Source organism: Cnephaeus nilssonii (assembly GCF_951640355.1).
Source record: "Cnephaeus nilssonii genome assembly, chromosome: 7".
NCBI lineage: Eukaryota > Metazoa > Chordata > Mammalia > Chiroptera > Vespertilionidae > Cnephaeus > Cnephaeus nilssonii.
Genome location: NC_137078.1, coordinates 66,509,441 through 66,527,651, shown reverse-complemented (window position 1 = coordinate 66,527,651; position 18,211 = coordinate 66,509,441). Strand labels below are relative to the sequence as shown.

The 18,211-nt window shown below is 41.3% G+C and overlaps 1 protein-coding gene across 1 annotated transcript in view; it reads right to left on the bottom strand.

Annotated features, from left to right (window-relative positions):
* Window positions 1-6,880, bottom strand: part of CYP4X1 (cytochrome P450 family 4 subfamily X member 1) — a gene marked incomplete at both ends in the record, with an annotated part of 36,440 nt that extends 29,560 nt beyond the window's left edge. Inside the window, one exon of the mRNA XM_079776473.1 lies at window positions 6,704-6,880. Coding sequence (XP_079632599.1) covers window positions 6,704-6,880 — 177 coding nt within the window. The remainder of the gene's footprint in view (window positions 1-6,703) is intronic.
* Window positions 6,881-18,211: the final 11,331 nt, after the last annotated feature.

Sequence of the window (18,211 nt, the reverse complement as noted above, 5' to 3'; positions counted from 1 at the left end):
AGGCCACCTAGAGAAGAAGTCATAAGAATTTAACTTTGAATATGGCAATTGTTTCTTAGATATGACAACAAAAGCATAAAAAACAAAAGAAAAAGTAGATCATTTGAACTTCTTTGTTGTCTTAAACCAGTAAGTTTTAGGATTTTAAAAATGCATTATACTGCTTGGCTGGCATGGCTCAGTGGATTGAGCATCATCACATGGACCAAGAGGTCCCAGGTTCAATACCCAGTCAGGCCACATGCCCAGGTTGCGGGTTCAATCCCCAGTAGGGGGGTGCAGGAGGCAGCCGATCCATGTGTCTCTCTCATCCATGTTTCTCTCTCTCTCCTTCTTCCTTCCTCTCTATCTAAAAATCAATAAAAACATTTAAAAATAAAAATGCATTATAAGGTAATTAATACAAGAATAAATGAAGAATAAGATGAACTCTTGGAAATTAAAATTGTGATAGCAAAAAAAAAATTTTAATTCTCACCCGAGGATATTTTTTCTGTTCATTTCCAGAGAGAATGGAAGGGAGGGAGAAGTGGGAGAGAGAGAAAGAGAGAGAAACATCAATGTGAGAGAGACACATCAATTGGCTGCCTCCAGCATGTGCCCCTACCTGGGCTGGGGAGCCTGCAATTGAGGTACATGCCTTTGACTAGGAATTGAACCCGCTACCCTTGGGTCCGGGGGCTGACACTCTAACCATTGAACCAAACCAGCCAAGGCATGATAACTAAATTTTAAAAATTGTAGAAAGATAAAATCAAGAAGCAAATTTTTGAATGTTGTTTTAAAAATAGAGGTCCAGGGAGAAACCAAGATCGCAGCATAGGTAAGCACCTAAACTGCTGCCTCACACAACAATTTCAAAACTACAACTAAAAGACAGAATGGACATCTTCCAGAACCACAGGAAAGCTGGCTAAGTGGAAATTCTACAACTAGAAGGAAAGAGAAACGCTCACAGAGAATCAGAGGAGCTGCAAAAGGCTGAGGTATGGAGACATGCACGCAGGGAGGAAGGGTGGCTGAGTGCCTGACTGGCTTTCTCTGGCGGAAGGGAGAAGGAATTTCCCGACTGCATTGAACCCCAGTTCCGACTGCACTGAACCCCAGTTCTGGGCAAAACCCCGTGGACCCAGGCTCATACGGGGGAAGTCTGGACTGTCAGGTAGAGAGAAAGGCACACAGAGACTCAGAAACTCGGGGGAGCTGCGGTGGGCAAGGGTCTGGAGACGTGTGCGCGTGAGTGTGTGCAGTAAAGTCTGACTGCGGAGGTTGCCGCCGGCTTTCCCTAGCGGAAGGGAGTCAGAAGCTCCTGACTGCACTGAACCCCAGTTCTGAATGCACTGAACCCCAGTTCCAGGCGAGCCCCTGGGGACCCATGCTCTTACGAGGGGAAACTGGACTGTCAGGCAGAAACTCAGGGGAGCCGCGAAAGGCAGAGGTCTGGAGGCACACGCGCAAGTGCACGCAGAGAGGACTGACTGCTAACTGAGCTGCTGGCTGGAGGGAACCGGAAGCTCCTAACTGCTCTGAACTCCAGTTCTGGGCAAGAATCTGGGAATCCAGATTCATTGGGGGAGAAACTGGACTGTCTGGCAGCGGGCGAAACTCGAGGGTAGCTTTCTCTCAGAAGTGCTTGCAGCAATTACCAAGGGACACTGAGACCCAGGGGCCTCAGGCAGGGCTGACGGGAAGCCAAGACTGTCTGCTCAGCTCTGAGACTCCGCCCCATCCAAGCTGAGCACATAGGCTTTTGCAATTTTGCAAGTCTGGTCTCATAAGGCTGTCTCCAGCACAGAAGGTCTCCCGGCATAGACACAGCTGATACTCACAACCAATTGGCCTGGAGGTCAATTCCTCCCAGTGATACCAACAACAATCAAGACTTAACTACAACAAGGCTGTACACATAGTCCACAAAGGGGTGCACCAAGAGTTTCCATCTCAGGTAACTGGGGAGGCCGACCCACTGGGCCATATAGAACACCTAGCACACAAAGCTACCCTACCAACTCAGGGAAGCAGAGAAAATGCGGAGACAAAGAAACAGATCACAAACGAAAGAAATGGAGGAAAACAAACGACTGGATATAGAATTCAAAACCACGGTTATAAGGTTTTTCAAGAATTTCCTAGAAAAGGCTGATAAATTTAACGAGACCTTCGAGGATATGAAAAAGGACCAACTAGAAATTAAACATACATTGACTGAAATAAAAAATATTGTACAGAGACCCAATAGCAGACTAGAGGAATGCAAGAATCAAGTCAAAGATTTGAAATACAAAGAAGCAAAAAACACTCAACTGGAAAAGCAAAAAGAAAAAAGAATCCAAAAAGTTGAAGATAGGGTAAGAAGCCTCTGGGACAACTTCAAGCATACCAACATCAGAATTATGGGGGTACCAGAAGAATAGAGAGAGCAAGATACTGAAAACCTATTTGAAGAAATAATGACTGAAAGCTTCCCCCACCTGGTGAAAGAAATAGACTTACAAGTGTAGGAAGTGCACAGAACCCCAAACAAAAGGAATCCAAAGAGGACCACACCAAGACACATCATAATTAAAATACCAAGGGCAAAAGACAAAGAGAGAATCTTGAAAGCAGCAAGAGGAAAACAGTTAGTTACCTACAAGGGAGTAAGTACCCATACGACTGTCAACTGATTTCTCAACAGAAACTATGCAGGCCAGACGGGAGTGGCAAGAAATATTCAAAGTGATGAATAGCAAGAACCTACAACCAAGATTACTCTACCCAGCAAAGTTATCATTCAGAATTGAAGGTCAGATAAAGAGCTTCACAGGTAAGAAAAAGCTAAAGGAGTTCATCATCACCAAACCAGTATTATATGAAATGCTGAAAGGTATTCTTTAAGAGAAAGAAGAAAAAAGTAAAGATAAAAATTATGAACAACAAATACCTATCTATCAACAAGTAACCTAAAAATCAAGTGAATTAAAAATCTGAGAAACAGAATAAACTGGTGAATATAATAGAATCAGGGGCATAGAAAGGGAGTGGACTGATAATTCTCAGGGGGAAAGGGGTATGGGGGGTGCGGGAAGAGACTGGACAAAAATCGTACACCTATGGATGAGGACAGTGTGGGGAGGTAAGGGCAGAGGGTGGGGTGGGAACCGAGTGGAGGGGAGCTATGGGGGGAAAAAGGAGAAACAATTGTAATAATCTGAACAATAAAGATTTATTAAATTAAAAAAATAATAAAATAAATAATAAATAAAAAAATAAAAATAGAGGTCCAATCCAGGAGGTGCATATTCAACCAATAGGAGTTCCAGAAAGAGAGAAGAGAAAGCTTGAGAGGGTGATGGGAAGGAGGTATCAAAGAAATTATACTATTCACTATTATTGTTCTGTCCCTAACTCTTCTTCCTTACCACTTCAATGCATACCATAACCAGAACTTTTAATTATTAATTTAAGGGTTTCCCTTAGCCACTGGAGCCTGCTTTGTTGCCTACATAACAGTCTAGAAGTGCTGGAAATTTAACACTCCCTATGACCATCTTCCACCGATGACTGTCGGGAGTTAGTCTAAAAATGCCCCAGTTTCTTTACTCTTCAGGCAGGATAACTCTGAGTTATACATACTGGCTACCAGAGTTTGCCTGTGGGATTAAACTACAGTTGTCCACAGTGGTAACTTGTTTGAAAATCAACCTTATGTTGACTGCCTTCTCATCTCTATCTCAACTGCCAAATCCTCTATCAAAGTTTCCTGGCATCATCTCCAAAATAAAATACTTGCTCTTGGATCCTTGTCTTAGGGTCTTATGCTGGGAAAACCTAAACTAAGACAAAGATTTTACATAAAATTTCCCAGAACTGATTAATATGAGTTTTCAGATAGAAAAAATTGCTGAGATAATAATTCAAAAAACAAACAAACCTAAGTGCCACACCTAAGTACATCATAATTAAATTTCAGAACACCGGAGGCAAAGGGAAGATTTTAAAGCTGTTAGAGAGAGGGAGAGAAAAAGATCACATAATAAAGATTAATAATTAGCTAGCGGGGAGGATTCTGGAAGGATGGCAGATTAGGAAGCACCAGTAATCTGTCTTCCCACCTAGACAGCCACTGCACTGGCAGAATTTGTCAAATGTACCTATTTTCTAACTCTGGAGTCTATTGAAGGCTTCCACCTTCCAGGAGTAAGGTTTGGACTGTAAATCGCAGTTGATTTTTGTCAATTTCAGCTCTTCACACAGTAGCAGCTACCCATTCCCCACCCCCAGTCCCATAGCAAACAGTTACAGGTGTTCCTGGAGCAGCTTGGACACAGTGGGGCATGGAGGTGTGTGTGTGGGGAAGAAGCACCTTGTTCTACAAATATTGGGAATTACTTCTTCTGATCACAGAGGGGCACACAAAGAGGATAAAGGCCATTTTCATTACACCTCCCCCATTGTTGCAAGTCCCCTTGCTCTCACCAACTGAAGTGGCTTCTAGGGAATTTTAAAGACCAGTGCCAATTTCTTCTGGCCATTTTTTCTCTTTTTTTTTTCTTGTTTGTGAACCATATATTAAAAACTAGGACATTCAAAAGCAACTGTATATATGAGGAAAATTAGAAAGTGGCCACACCTGTTCAAGGAAAAGCACAGGCTCAGAAAAGATCTGAGAAGACATTAAATTTACACCTCATGATGATCCTTGTTATATAGAGAGCTTACAACAATTAAAGAAACAAAAATCTAAAACAACACCCCCCATCAAACCCTGGAAAAGGGAGAGAATATTATTTCTTAAATAATCATATTATTAGATTGAAATGTCTAACTTTCAACAAAAAAAATCACAAGGCATAAAAAACAACAACAAGAAAATATAACCCACTCAAATGAAAAATTTAATGAATAGAAATTGACCCTGAAAAAGACCCAAGAGCAGCACTATTAGATGAAGACTTTAAAACAACTGTGTTACAGATGCTAAAGAATGAAAGAAAGAGGTGAAGAAAATTTTAAAAAGTGATGTATGAACAAAACACAAAAATCAACAAAAGGATAGAAAACCTAAAAAATGTTGGTGATTAAAAGTACAGTAATGGGAATGAAAAACTCACAGAGGGATCCAAAAGCACATATAATCAGAAAGAGAAAATGTCAATGAACTTGATGATAAAATGATGGAAGCTATTGAGTCTGAGAAACAGAAAGAAAAATGATTGCAGGAAAGTGATCAGAGCGTAAGGGACCTATGGGACACCATCAAGCTGAACAACATACGGTCTCAGAAGGAAAAGAGAGAGAGAAAGGGATAAAGGGAACATTTGAAGAAATAATGGCTGAAAACTTCCCAAATTTGATTAAATACATGAATATAGACATTTAAGAAGCTCAGTGAACTCCAAGTAAGATGAACTAAAAGAGACCCACCCAGAGACACATAATCATACTTTTGAAATCCAAAGACAAAAAGAGAACCTTGAAAGCAGCAAGAGGGAAGTGACCCTTTACATACAAAGGATTCTCAGTAAGATCAGCAGCAGATTTCCCATCAAAAACTTTGAAGGACAGAAGACAGTGGGTTGCAGAAGGGAAGACATCTGTAATACTTTCAACAATAAAGATTTAAAAATAATCCTGAGAGTACTCTTTCATTCCTGCTTCACAGATAAGGAAACCAAAGCATTTATAGGTGCACTGTGCAGTTCTAAGCCATTATTTACCAACATATATTCTGCAATAAAATAATCTCATGGTAAAAACAACAACAACAACAACAAAAAAAACACCCTATAAAGTGGTAGGCACAGGCACCCCCCCCCCACACACACACACATACACACACACTCACACAACCGTTAATAAAGAGTCCTATATCCAGCAAAACTGTCCTTCAAAATTGAAGAAGAAATGAAGACATTTCTCAGGTAGACAAAAGCTGAGGGAGGTTATTACCACTAGACCTGCCTTGTAAAAATGCTCAAAGGAGAAATGAAAAAACACTGCTAAGTAACCCAAAACCATATGAAGACATAAAGATCTCAATAAAGGTAAATGCATAGACAATTATAAGAGCTAGTATTATTGTAATAGTGGTTTGTAACTCAATTTTTGTTTTCTACATGATTTTAGAAATTAATGCACTAAAAGGAATTAGTAGTTTATGTTTTAGTGAAACAAGGAATCCGGAGTAGGAGTGGATTTAAATAATAGGAGGAACCAAAAGGTAACAGCCTTCCTCTGCCATACAAACTTAAGTCAGTCGATATTTTGTGAGTGATTGGCTGGGGCTGCTCCCTGCTTCACAAGAATCTTAGGAAAAGAAAGTTATTTTTTTTTCCAGTTGAAATAGCCCAATGTTGGCAACTATTGAGTCCAATTTTGCACATTTTCTGCAATTAATAGCTATTATTTAGGATAATACTTCCTAAAAATATTTTTACAATACGCGTGGAAGACTTTTTAAAATGCAGTACATAAATGCAAGAGATTGGTGAAGCAGAGATAGACCTGAGTTACACCATGCTTTCTTTTCCCAGATTCAGCTCCAGGGTGTTTCCCTTCCCCTGCAGGGCTGGGAGGGAGCAAAAGGAAAAGACGTGGAGAGCCACAAGCTGGGCCAGAGAGGTCTGTGCAGGGTAGAAGGATGGGAGGAAGGGAAGGAAGCAGTCGCCTCTCCGCCCGCCTGTTTTCCAGCATCCTCCTTTGCCCCCCTCTTCCGTCTTACCTTCTGGTGGCCCGTTAACCAGTGGGGGGATGGACCTGGGAAGGCGCGCAGAACTCGCTGCAGCTGCTGCCTCCGCAGGTAGAGCTTGATGGCCTGCAGCAGCAGTAGGGTCAGGAATAACACGAACACCAGGTAAAAGGACCTTGTCCAGCGCATCTCCAGCCAGGAGGTCTCCATCACTCTGCTCTGCGGATTGCCGGCAGTTTCCAGGCAAGCGGGAGAGGATGAGCTTTCTGAAGCCTGGCGCTTGGGAAGGATCACGCTGCCCGCTGCTTCCCGGAGGCCTCCGGAAAGCTCCCTCCTTCCCCGGAAAGAGGAAGAGCGATGGGAGCGGCAGCTCAGGCTTGGCCAGAGGAGGTAGGCGCAAGTTCCAGGATTTCCAACCCTTTATTAAGGGATGCAAATCTTCATCCAGGACGACCTCCTACATCCTCCTGGAGTATCATATTTCAAGAGTGACCGTTTCCAAACAAGGGAAAATTGAAGTTTGGTTTTTGAAATAATGCCAAGGTTGAGGTCATCATTTTTCTTCATTGCCACAAATAAATGGTAACCTGCTATACAAAAGACCTTCTTTTCACTCTGAAATTGTATCAAAAACCCACAAGGTCTGTGGGCTAGTGGTGGGCATGTATAATCATTATATTTATATAGTGTGGCCTGACCAGTGGTGTGCTGGTGAATATTTTACACGTGGTGCTCACTCTGATTTCTAGTGTTTGCAAATGTCCACCATATCCTATTTCAAGCTGCCAGCAGAGTACACTGAACCATGAATTGGGAAGAGATGTTAAGTAGCATACCATTGTACAGTAGTTCCACCATACACATGCAATCAGGGCCCTCAACATAATTTGTGGATCACAGTACAAAATGAAAACGTGTTAAAAATCTATTAATGAGATGACGACAGTAGAGCATTTAACCAAACACACACCGTTCTGAGTGCAAGGTCTGTGTGACTGCTCAGATTCCATGCCCATGAAGAGAGCTTTGGACTCAGGAGACATAAAAACCCTTTTGAGCATACATAATAGTAAATGTAGTAAAGTAGTTAGAAAGGAATGAGATTTTTATTACTTAGTAGATACTGAAGTAGGATCCAACAGACCCAGCTTCCCAAGCTGCTGTCCCCCACTCACAGCCTTCTTTATAGGCATTTTCCACAATTCACTTCATCATTGTGTATTATTGCTAAGATAGGCACCTGTTAAGTGTTGGATTTACAGCTGTAAACAATAAACACAATCTCTTATAACTTCTTATTCTCTTCCCTGTCACTGCCTCTCCACCGCCCCTCCAACCCCATTCACCAAGCACCTACACCAGTCACTGGAGCTAGGTTTTGTTTGGCAGGTTAATGGGTAAGACAGACTCCAATGGCAGTTACTTCATCTGGCCCCTCGACTGTTCCATTTTGTGCCACACCTATTTCAGCTCTCTCTTCCCTAGACCTTCCCACCTCTTGCCTACCTCCGTCTCTCAGCTAGAAGTGGGATAGTGGTGGGCGTGTATGGTTTTTAATTTATTTTTTAAACATGTTTTTATTGATTTTAGAGAGGAAGGGAGAGAGAGATAGAAACATTGATTAGCTGCCTTCTGCACAGCTCCTACTGAGGATCAAACACAGGCACATGACCTGACTAGGAGTCCAGCCGGAAACCTCTTGGTGATGGGATGACACTCAATCAACTGAGCCACACCTCGGGGCAGAATCATATGGTTTATACAATTAATGTTGAGTACATTGGCAAGGAAGTTTTAAAATATTGAGTAAGCAGTGAAATTTACATAGCAGGTTTCATGCAGAGGTCCAAGAACATATGATTCTATCATTTTCTTCCCGAACAGCCTGGTGGTAAGAGAATGGTTATTTCCGGGAAGGAGGCATAGAGCTAATCCCACTCTCACTGTACACGAGCCAGTGCTGGCAATGCCAGGAAGCAAAGAAGGATCAAGAGTAAGCCTTAACTTGGGACAGTTCACAATCTGGTGGAGGGGACAGATAAGTAAGCAAAGAAATACAGTACAATGAATAAATGCTATAATTGGAAGGATTCCCATGGGTTATACAAGCAGACACTGAGACACTTGAAATAAAAATGAATGTTGAGTGCCCTGGAGACAAGCTCAAGTTTGAAATGTGTTCATTGGAATCAGCTGTAACCATAGCTGTTGAAATGATTGATAGAGAAGCTAAAATAAAGTAGCTTGAGAAGTGAATATGATGGCAATTCCTTGAGACTGTGGAGAAAGTATTAAAAATTCTGAAAAGTTTGGCTATGTAAAAGAGGAGACTTGGGATGGTACCCAGTTGTGGATTTGAAAATAGAAGGAAGTTAAGACTCCCTTCCTCCCTTCCATTTCTTGAAGAGTGCGAGAGGTTGGAATCAGTAGTGCAGTCGGCCTTGAAGTAGAAGGAAGAAGGAAAGGTTGGGACAGATGTAGAGTTTCACATTTTGTGGTATTTCATACCACAACAGAGAATAGCCCAAAATGTAAATCTCACTCACAATCTTCCTTTGATAGACAGTTTTGAATTATATTAACTCAATTTTACAACTTTAAGAACCAGCCTTTCTCTTTTTAATATGTGTCCACTCAAAATAGTTGAGTTTAAGAGCACATTGAAGTCATCTGATCAAGAATACACTTTGTTGATGGAGGGTAAATGAATCAGGAGGCTTTGGCTAGCAATAAATGACAAAGTTTAATTCAAGGGTCTTAGGGCTTGCAAACCCGAATTGCAAGTGGGCAATGTCCAGAGTGTTGTGAAGAAGAAAGAAAAGCTGAGAGTTCTTATAGTAAAAAGTACATTTTGAGGAAGAATCAGCCCTGCATTCTTACTAGTAGCCTCTGGATTGGTCTGAGAGGATAATCTTTCAGATGTCCAATGTTCTAGATACTGGATCTCAGGTGGTCTGGAGAAATGAACATTCTTTCCTTAATCCTTCAGAGGGTATAGGAGATATATTTATAGAAATATAGATAGATATAGATATGGACATGGCTTTATATATAGATTATATAGATATAGACAGATAGATATAGATATAGATATAGACATAGACATAGACATAGACATAGACATAGACATAGACATAGATATAGATATAGATATAGATATAGATATAGATATAGATATAGATATACAGAGTTCAAAAGTTTAAGTTTCCAGGCAAGCTAAAGCAGGAATAGAATCATACGTTAACCTACTTGATTTGGTAATTTAGTAATTTTTTTGTTCTTTTCCTCAATTTTTATAACATTAAGTTAAATAAATTCTCAATAATAAGTTTAACAATTGCCTTCAGTAATCCCTCACATTTGTGCAATATAAAAATAATAATTTTACCTGAGTATCAATAAATAACATACCTATTGGGCATGAGAATCTTTGCTAAGCTAGACTCTCATCAGGAGTAATAATAACATAAAAAACATTGAACACTTGCATATATGTCTCCATTCTCTCAGGTAGGTATTACCATACCCCCAGTATAGATAAACAAATTGAAGCCTAAGGAAGCTAGTAACTTGACCTAGATCTGTCCTCTGTATCACATGGAGCCTCCAAGGTATCATAAGACCCCTCTCCTTCCTGCCAGTTCTTCCCATTACACAGACACACAGTGAGTCATAAATTTACCAAAATTTTATAATAATAATCCACATTCATTATTAGCTAAATATTAACATTTAAAAACAAAAAGGAAAATCCACCTGAATTATACATTTTGAAGAGTTCAATATTACCAAATTCATGTAATTTATTTCTAATTAGTTTTCCACATGACCAATATACATATTTCCTTCAATTACTTAAACTCCCGAAGCTTAGAGTAGAGTTACCTACTCCAACTAAAATGAATTTTGGATCTTGCTCAAAATTAGAAAATATACCCAAGTCCCTACATTATTGGAAAACAGGACCCACACTTCTCTGTGGACACCAAAAGAGCTTATTTTTCTACATGTAAACAGCACATAACTTTATTAACAACATGGTATTCATTCTGATAAACCAAACCCCTATGTAAACAAATATTGAACCTTAAAACTTTAAAGTAAAACTTGATAAGGAATAAAGTTAAAAACATGCTTTGTGTATAGGAGCGCATCTTTAAAATTTTTTATTGTTGATTTTCTTACAGATGTCGCCCATATTCTGTCCCTTGCCCATCTCTACCCAGCTCCAGCTCCTCCCTCTCTTGTTCTTGACCTCAGTACTGTGTGTGCCCATGGGCTATGCATATACTAGTATGTTCTTTAGCTAATCTTTTCACCTTCTTTTATCCAGTCCTCTGCACTTCCCTTCTTCTGAGTTCTGTCAGTCTGTTTCATGTATCTATGCCTCAGGTTCTATTTTGTTCATCAGTTTATTTTGTTCATTAGATTCCACATGTAAGTGAGAGCATATGGTACCTGTCTTTCTCTGACTGGCTATTTTGCTTAGCATAATAACATCCAGCTCCATCCATGCTGACACAATGGGTAAGAGTTCCTTCTTTTTCCACTTGTATAACATTCCACTGTGTAAATGTACCACAGCTTTTTTATCCACTCATCTACTGATGAGCACTTAAGCTGTTTCCAGATCTTGGCTATTATAAACAATGCTGCTATGAACATAGGGGTGCATATATTCTTTCTAATTGGTATTTCAGAATTCTTATGATATATTCCTAGAAGTGGGATCACTGGGCAGTTCATTTTACATTTTTTTTGAGGAAACTCCATACTGTTTTCCATAGTGGCTGCACCAGTCTGCATTCCCACCAACATTGTACTAGATTTCTCTTTTCTCCACATCCTTGCCAGCACTTGTTGTTTGTTGCTTGTTGGCGATATGAGGTGATACCTCATTGTAGTTTTAATTTGCATCTCTCTGATGATTAGTGACATTGCACATTTTTCTTATGTCTATTGACTATCTGTATGTCCTCTTTGGAAAAGTGTCTATTCAGGTCCTTTGCTCATTTTTTAATTAGATTGTTTGTTGTCCTAGTGTTGAGTTGTACAAGTTCTTTATATATTTTGGAAATTAACCCCTTATCAGATGCATCATTGAAAAATACATTCTCCCATGGAGTGGGTTCCCTTTTCATTTTGTTGATGGTTTATTTTGCCAAGCAGAATCTTTTTAGTTTGATGTAATCCCACTTACTTTTTCCTGTATTTCCCTTGCCCTAGAAGATATATCAGCAAAAACATTGCTATGTGTGGTGTCTGAGATTTTTACTTCCTTTTTATTCTAGAATTTATATGGTTTTGCAACTACATAATTTGAGCCAAATTATAAATGTGTTACTACTTTCATTTTTTTGAACTTCCATGGTTATTAGCACTAACTCTGTTAATCATGGTTATCCCATTGTGCTACTTAAAATTTTTAATATGAAGAAATATGTTCCACTATATCAACAAAGATTGGGATTATCAAAATAAAATTAGTGAAGAACCTGTTTTGCAAAACTTGCATGTATTTGTATTTATTATAATGATCTCAGCAGAATTGCAGATGTATTCATTTTCAATTTTATTTTTACTGAATTTATTCAAAGACTTAATTGTATTGGTAATATGAAGAGTCACTTGATTTTTTCTTTGCAACATTTATATTTTTTGTAATAGGTTTTTGTCCACTTGAAATAACTGGGTTGAAGGAAGAAATGCAAGTATTTCAGCATCTATAGTTTAGATTTTGAAGTATTATAATTGCTAAATAATCTTGCTGTCACTGCCTAACAAAAATGATGATTGATTATAACCCTTTTGCCTAAAAACCCACACAAGTTGGGAGCATGTCAATCTGCATATGCTCAGTGTGAGAACTGGCATTTCTGCCCTGTTCCTGCCCTGCATTAAACCTGCCCAAGGAAAGATACCACTGAGCCAATAAATGGGAGCAAGAAACTGGGAAGTGTGGATTAATGTCTGCAAAAATTACCCTGCTTTGTTTCAGATCTACTTTCAAATGAAACTGCTGCCCAACTTCCTGCAATGTGCTGCCTCTGTGAATGGAACATCACTCCTGGACTCATTTGGTATTTAACTAAATGTCAACTTCTCTCAGCCTCAGTTCTCCCAATTGCAAAAGGGAATGCACACCTATCATTGTCAGATATTGTGAGAATTACATCAGGTAACAAATGAAGAACACTGGGCACTGTGTTGAAGCAGTGAGTGCACACATGAATTTCAGTATTGCAGTTATCAGAGAAATAACGGCTCCAGCCAGGGAGACCCAGGGAAGTGAAATAAGAGGTATGCCATTCATCCATTCAGTCATAAACAAATGTACACTAAATAAAAATATGTATTCTAAACAAATATATCCCATCAATAAGCAAATAGGCAAAGGGCTAGAGACAATGTCATGCAGCTTATTAGCTACCACATATTTGCCACTTAGTGAATGTAAATTAAGTGAACCATTAACCATGGTTCAAATCTTCTCTTAAATGCCTTAATCCCTACATTTTCAAAAACTCGGAATGAACCAGCTACAACAGCCCACTATTGAGAAAGTGGTGTAGTGGCCTTTCCCCTAGAATAAAGCTAAAAGCTGGAAATTATTGTATGGGCTGCTAAAGAACTAGAAAACATAGTCAAAACCATTTTAGCAGAAAGAAGGATGTTCAAATGCACATAAATGAATTAGGTAACAAGATTAAGTAAAAGACTTTAATGATTTAAAAAAAACAATTTAAGTTTTTTATTGTTTAACTAGAGGCGCGGTGCATGAAATTCATACACTCGGGGAGGGGGGGTCCCTCAGCCCAGCCTGAGCCCTCTCGCAGTTCTGGAGCCCAGGGAGCAGGCCTAAGCCATCAGTTGGACATCCTTAGCACTGCCACGGAGGTGGAAGAGGCTCCCGCCACTGCAGCTGTGCTCTCCAGCCATGAGCCGGGCTTCTGGCTGAGTGGCACTCCCCCTGTGGGAGCACATTGACCACCAGGGGGCAACTCCTGTATTGAGTGTCTGCCCCCTGCTGGTTAGTGTGCGTCATAGTGACCGGCCCTTCTGCCATTCAGTCTATTTGCATATTAGCCTTTTATTATATAGGATGGTCTTTGGTTGATTACTTCCCACCCACCCACCCACCCATGATCAGGGCAGGGAAGGGACACATGAGGTTGGCCATCCAGGGAGGGACTGTGGGAGGGCTCCAGGGTATGTCTGGCCCAGCTCGCTAAGTCTCGATTGGCCAGACATGAGCAGCAAGCTAACCTACTGGTCAGAGCATCTGCCCCCTGGTGGTCAGTACACGTCATAGCAACTGGTCAACTGGTCAACTATCTGCCCCTTGGTGGTCAGTGCACATCATAGCAAGTGGTTGAGTGGCCTTAGCATTTTATTAGCATACTAGAGGCCTGGTGCATGAAATTCGTGTACTTGGGTGCGGGGTCCCTCAGCCCAGCCTGCACCCTCTCCAATCTGGGACCCCTTGGGAGATGTCCAGCTGCTGGTTTAGGCCCGATCCCTGTGGGACATCTCTCTCACAATCCAGGACTGCTGGCTCCCAACCACTCGCCTACCTGCCTGCCAAATTACCCCTAACTGCTTTTGCCTGCCAGCCTGATTGCCTCCTAACCACTCCCCTGCCAGCCTGATCGATGCCTAACTGCTCCCCTGCCAGCCTAATTGCCCCCAACTGCCCTCCCCTGCTGGCCTGGTTGTCCCCAATTGCCTTCTCCTGCAGGCCTGGTCGCCCCCAACTGCCCTCCCCTGCTGGCCTGGTTGCCCCCAACTGCCCTCCCCTGCTGGCCCAATCGTCCCCAACTGCCCTCCCCTGCCAGCTCAGTCACCCCAAACTACCCTCCCCTGCTGGCCTGGTCACCCCCAACTGCCCTCCCCTGCAGGCCTGGTCCCCCCCAACTGCCCTCCCCTGCCAGCCGAGTTGCCCCTAACTGCCCTCCCCTGCCACCCTCCCCTGCAGGCCCAATTGCCCCCAACTGCCCTCCCCTGCTGGCCTGGTCACCCCTAACTGCCCTCCGCTGCTGGCCATCTTGTGGCAGCCATCTTGTAACCACATGGGGGCGGCCATCTTGTGTGAGGGTGTGATGGTCAATTTGCATATCACCTATTTATTATATAGGATTACACTTTGATTGGTTGAACAGACAATCGGACAACTGGACTCTTAGCATATTAGGCTTTTATTATATAGGATGTATTACATAAGTCTCCTTTTTCCCCCATTGACCTCTCCCCGGCCACCCCTAAGCCCCAGCACATGCCCTCACCACCCCCATCTATGTCGATTGGTTATGCTCATATGCATGCATACAAGTCCTCTGGTTGATCTCTTACCCCCTCACCCCCCTCCTTCCCTCATAGGTTGGACAGTCTATTCGATGCTTCTATGACTCTGTTTTTGCTTTTGTTCATCAGTTTATGTTGTTCATTATATTCCACTAATGAGTGACATCATGTGATATTTATCTTTCTCTGACTGGCTTATTTTGCTTAGCATAATGCTCTCCAGTTCCATCCATGCTGTTGCAAATGGTAAGAATTTCTTCTTTTTTACAGCAGTGTAGTATTCCATTGTGTAGATGTACCACAGTTTTCTAATCCACTCATCTGCTGATGTGCCACAGTTTTTTGTTTCAGACAAATTCACTTACTTTGGAGATAATAAAGACTTTTAGACTCTTATAATTTTTCCAAAAAATCTACACCTGCAGGCTTCCAGTGAAGGCAGTGGAGTAGGGCAATGCAGTACTGGCATCCTCTCACACCACATCAAAATTACAACTAAACTACCAAACAACCATCATTCAGAATCATCTGAAGTCTAGCTAAACAGAAGAAGCCACATTGAGACTAGTAGGTGGGGCAGAGAGGCAGAATGAGCTGGTTCTACACCCATCTGTGTTGGTTAAAAATTGGGAGGTATATCTAGGTAGCAGAGGTGCCCCCTGAGGAGTGAGGGATCCCAGCCCTACACCCGACTCTACACCCGGCCCCCTGCCCAGGCTTACAATGCTGGGAAGAGAACCCCCATAACTTTTTATTGAAAATCAGTGAGGATGTGGCTGAGTGAGACAGAGGGCTGCTCTAGTCCCAGGTGTTATTCTTAAAGAACACATACACAGACTTACTTAGACTCACTTGCTCTGAGCTCCAGTGCAGGTACAGCCATCAAAAGGCTCCAGAGACATACTGGGAAGAACTGAAATGTCTGGCTTCAGGGTGATGGCTTGAGGGGAAGTTTTCTCACATACAGCAGTGCTGGTAAAGGCCATTGTTTCTTTGCTGAGTCATCCCACTGACAGAGCCAGCAGACTGGTGTCATACCTGTGTCTCCATCAACTTGGCTGACATTGTTTGCCCCTGCCTCATGATTTCCTGAGACCATGCCCCACCTAATTTGAAGCTCCACTAGTACCTTTTTCATATAAACAGCTTTTTTTTTTTTTTTGCTCATACTTCCTGAAATCTCTTAAAAATTCACAAATCCCAAATAAGCAGTGCCTTGCCTCATAATGTCCTATACCTCTTGGTAAGTGGTCCCAGGAGTCACATTAGTGGTAGCTGGCCTTGGTTTGAACCTTGGCCTCTCCTGGACACTTCCAAGCCCAGCACAAGTAGCAGACATCTGCGAATTGCTCTGTAGCTCATGCTGGATGACCCTGAACAGGGCACAGGCAGTGGCTGACCTTGGTATGCTCCTCACAGGAGGCCCCCAAGCCAGCACATAACAGTGAAAATCTTCAGATGCCAACTGAGCATCACCAGCTACCTCCATGAGCAACACAATCTTGATGTGCTGAAGCAAGTCCTGCTCTATGGGGTCATGCTGTATAGCAGATCCTCTACTGTACTTCCCGCTGATCAACCTGAGCATACATCCCTTCCATTGACATGCCAATAGCAATCAAGCTGAAACTACAACAGGAGAGTGCACACAGCCCACACAAAAGGCACATCTGAAGTGCCCAGCTTGGGTGACCAGGAAAACTGCACCAATTGGTCCTTTAGGACACTTACTACATAAGGCCACTCTACCAAAACTGGAATATAGAGAAGCTCAACCTAGTACATGGAAATAAACAAAGGGATACAGCCAAAATAAGGAGACAAAGAAACATGTCCCAAATGAAAGAACAGAATAAAACTTCAGAAAATGAACTAAACAGAATGGAGACAAGCAATCTACCAGCTGTGGAGTTCAAAATACTTGTTATAAGGATGCTCCATGAATATAGGGGAAGAGTAGATGAACTCAGTGAGAATTTCAACAAAGAGGAAATATAAAAACAAAGATAGAATACATAAAAAAGAACCACTATGAAGAAATGAAGAATACACTAACCAAAATGAAGAATACATCACAGGGAATCAACAGTAGAGTAGACAAAGCAGAGGGTCAATTCAGCGATTTGGAAGATAAGGGAGCAGAAAACACCCAAGTAAATAACAAAAAGAATTAAAAATAAATAGGATTGTTTAAGGAGCCTCTGTGACAACTTCAAGCATAGCAACCCTGGCATCATGGGGATGCCAGAAAGAGAACTGAGAGAGCAAGGCATTGAACACCTATATGAAAACATAATGGCAGAAAATTTTTCTAATCAGGTGAAGGAACTAGACATAGTTCAGGAAGTAGAGAGTCCCAAACAAAATGAATCGAAAAGGGCCCACACCAAGACACATCATAATTAAAATGACAAAGGTTAAAGACACAGAGAGGATCTTAAAAGTAGCAAGAGAAAAGCAATTAGTTACCTACAAGGGAGCTCCCTCAAGACTGTCAGCTGTTTTTCTCACCAGAAACATTTCAGGCCAGAAGGGATTGGCACAAAATACTCAGAGTATTACAAAGCCAGGATGTATAACCAAGATTACCCAGCAAGGCTATCATTTAGAATAGAAGGACAGACAAAGAGCTGCCCAGATAAGAAATAGATAAAGGAGTTCATCAACACCTAATCAGTATTACATGAAATATTAAAGGGCCCTTTTTAAGAAAAAGAAGAAAAAAAGATAAAACATGAATAATAAAATGGCAATAAATATATACTATCTATCAACAAATACTTTAATAAAAATGGATTAAATGCTCTAATTAAAAGACATATGGTGGCTGAAGGGATAACAAAGCAAGACCCATATATACACTGTCTACAAGAGACTCATCTCAGAATGAAAGATACACACAGACAGAAAGTAATAGGATGGAAAAATATATTTAATAAAAATGGGGATAAAAAGCTGGGGTAGCAATACTTATACTAGACAAAATAGACTTTAGAGCAAAGGTTATAACAAGAGACAAAGAAGGGCCCAGCAATTCCATTTCTGAGTATTTATCCAAAACTTAAAACACTAAGTCAAAAAGAAACACACATCCATTTGTTCATTGCAGCAGTATTTACAATAGCCAAGATATGGAATCAACCTAAAGGTCCATCAATAGATGAATGGATAAAGAAGTGGCACCTATGGAATATGACTCACCAAAAAGAAGAATGAAATCTTGCCATCTGTGACGGCATG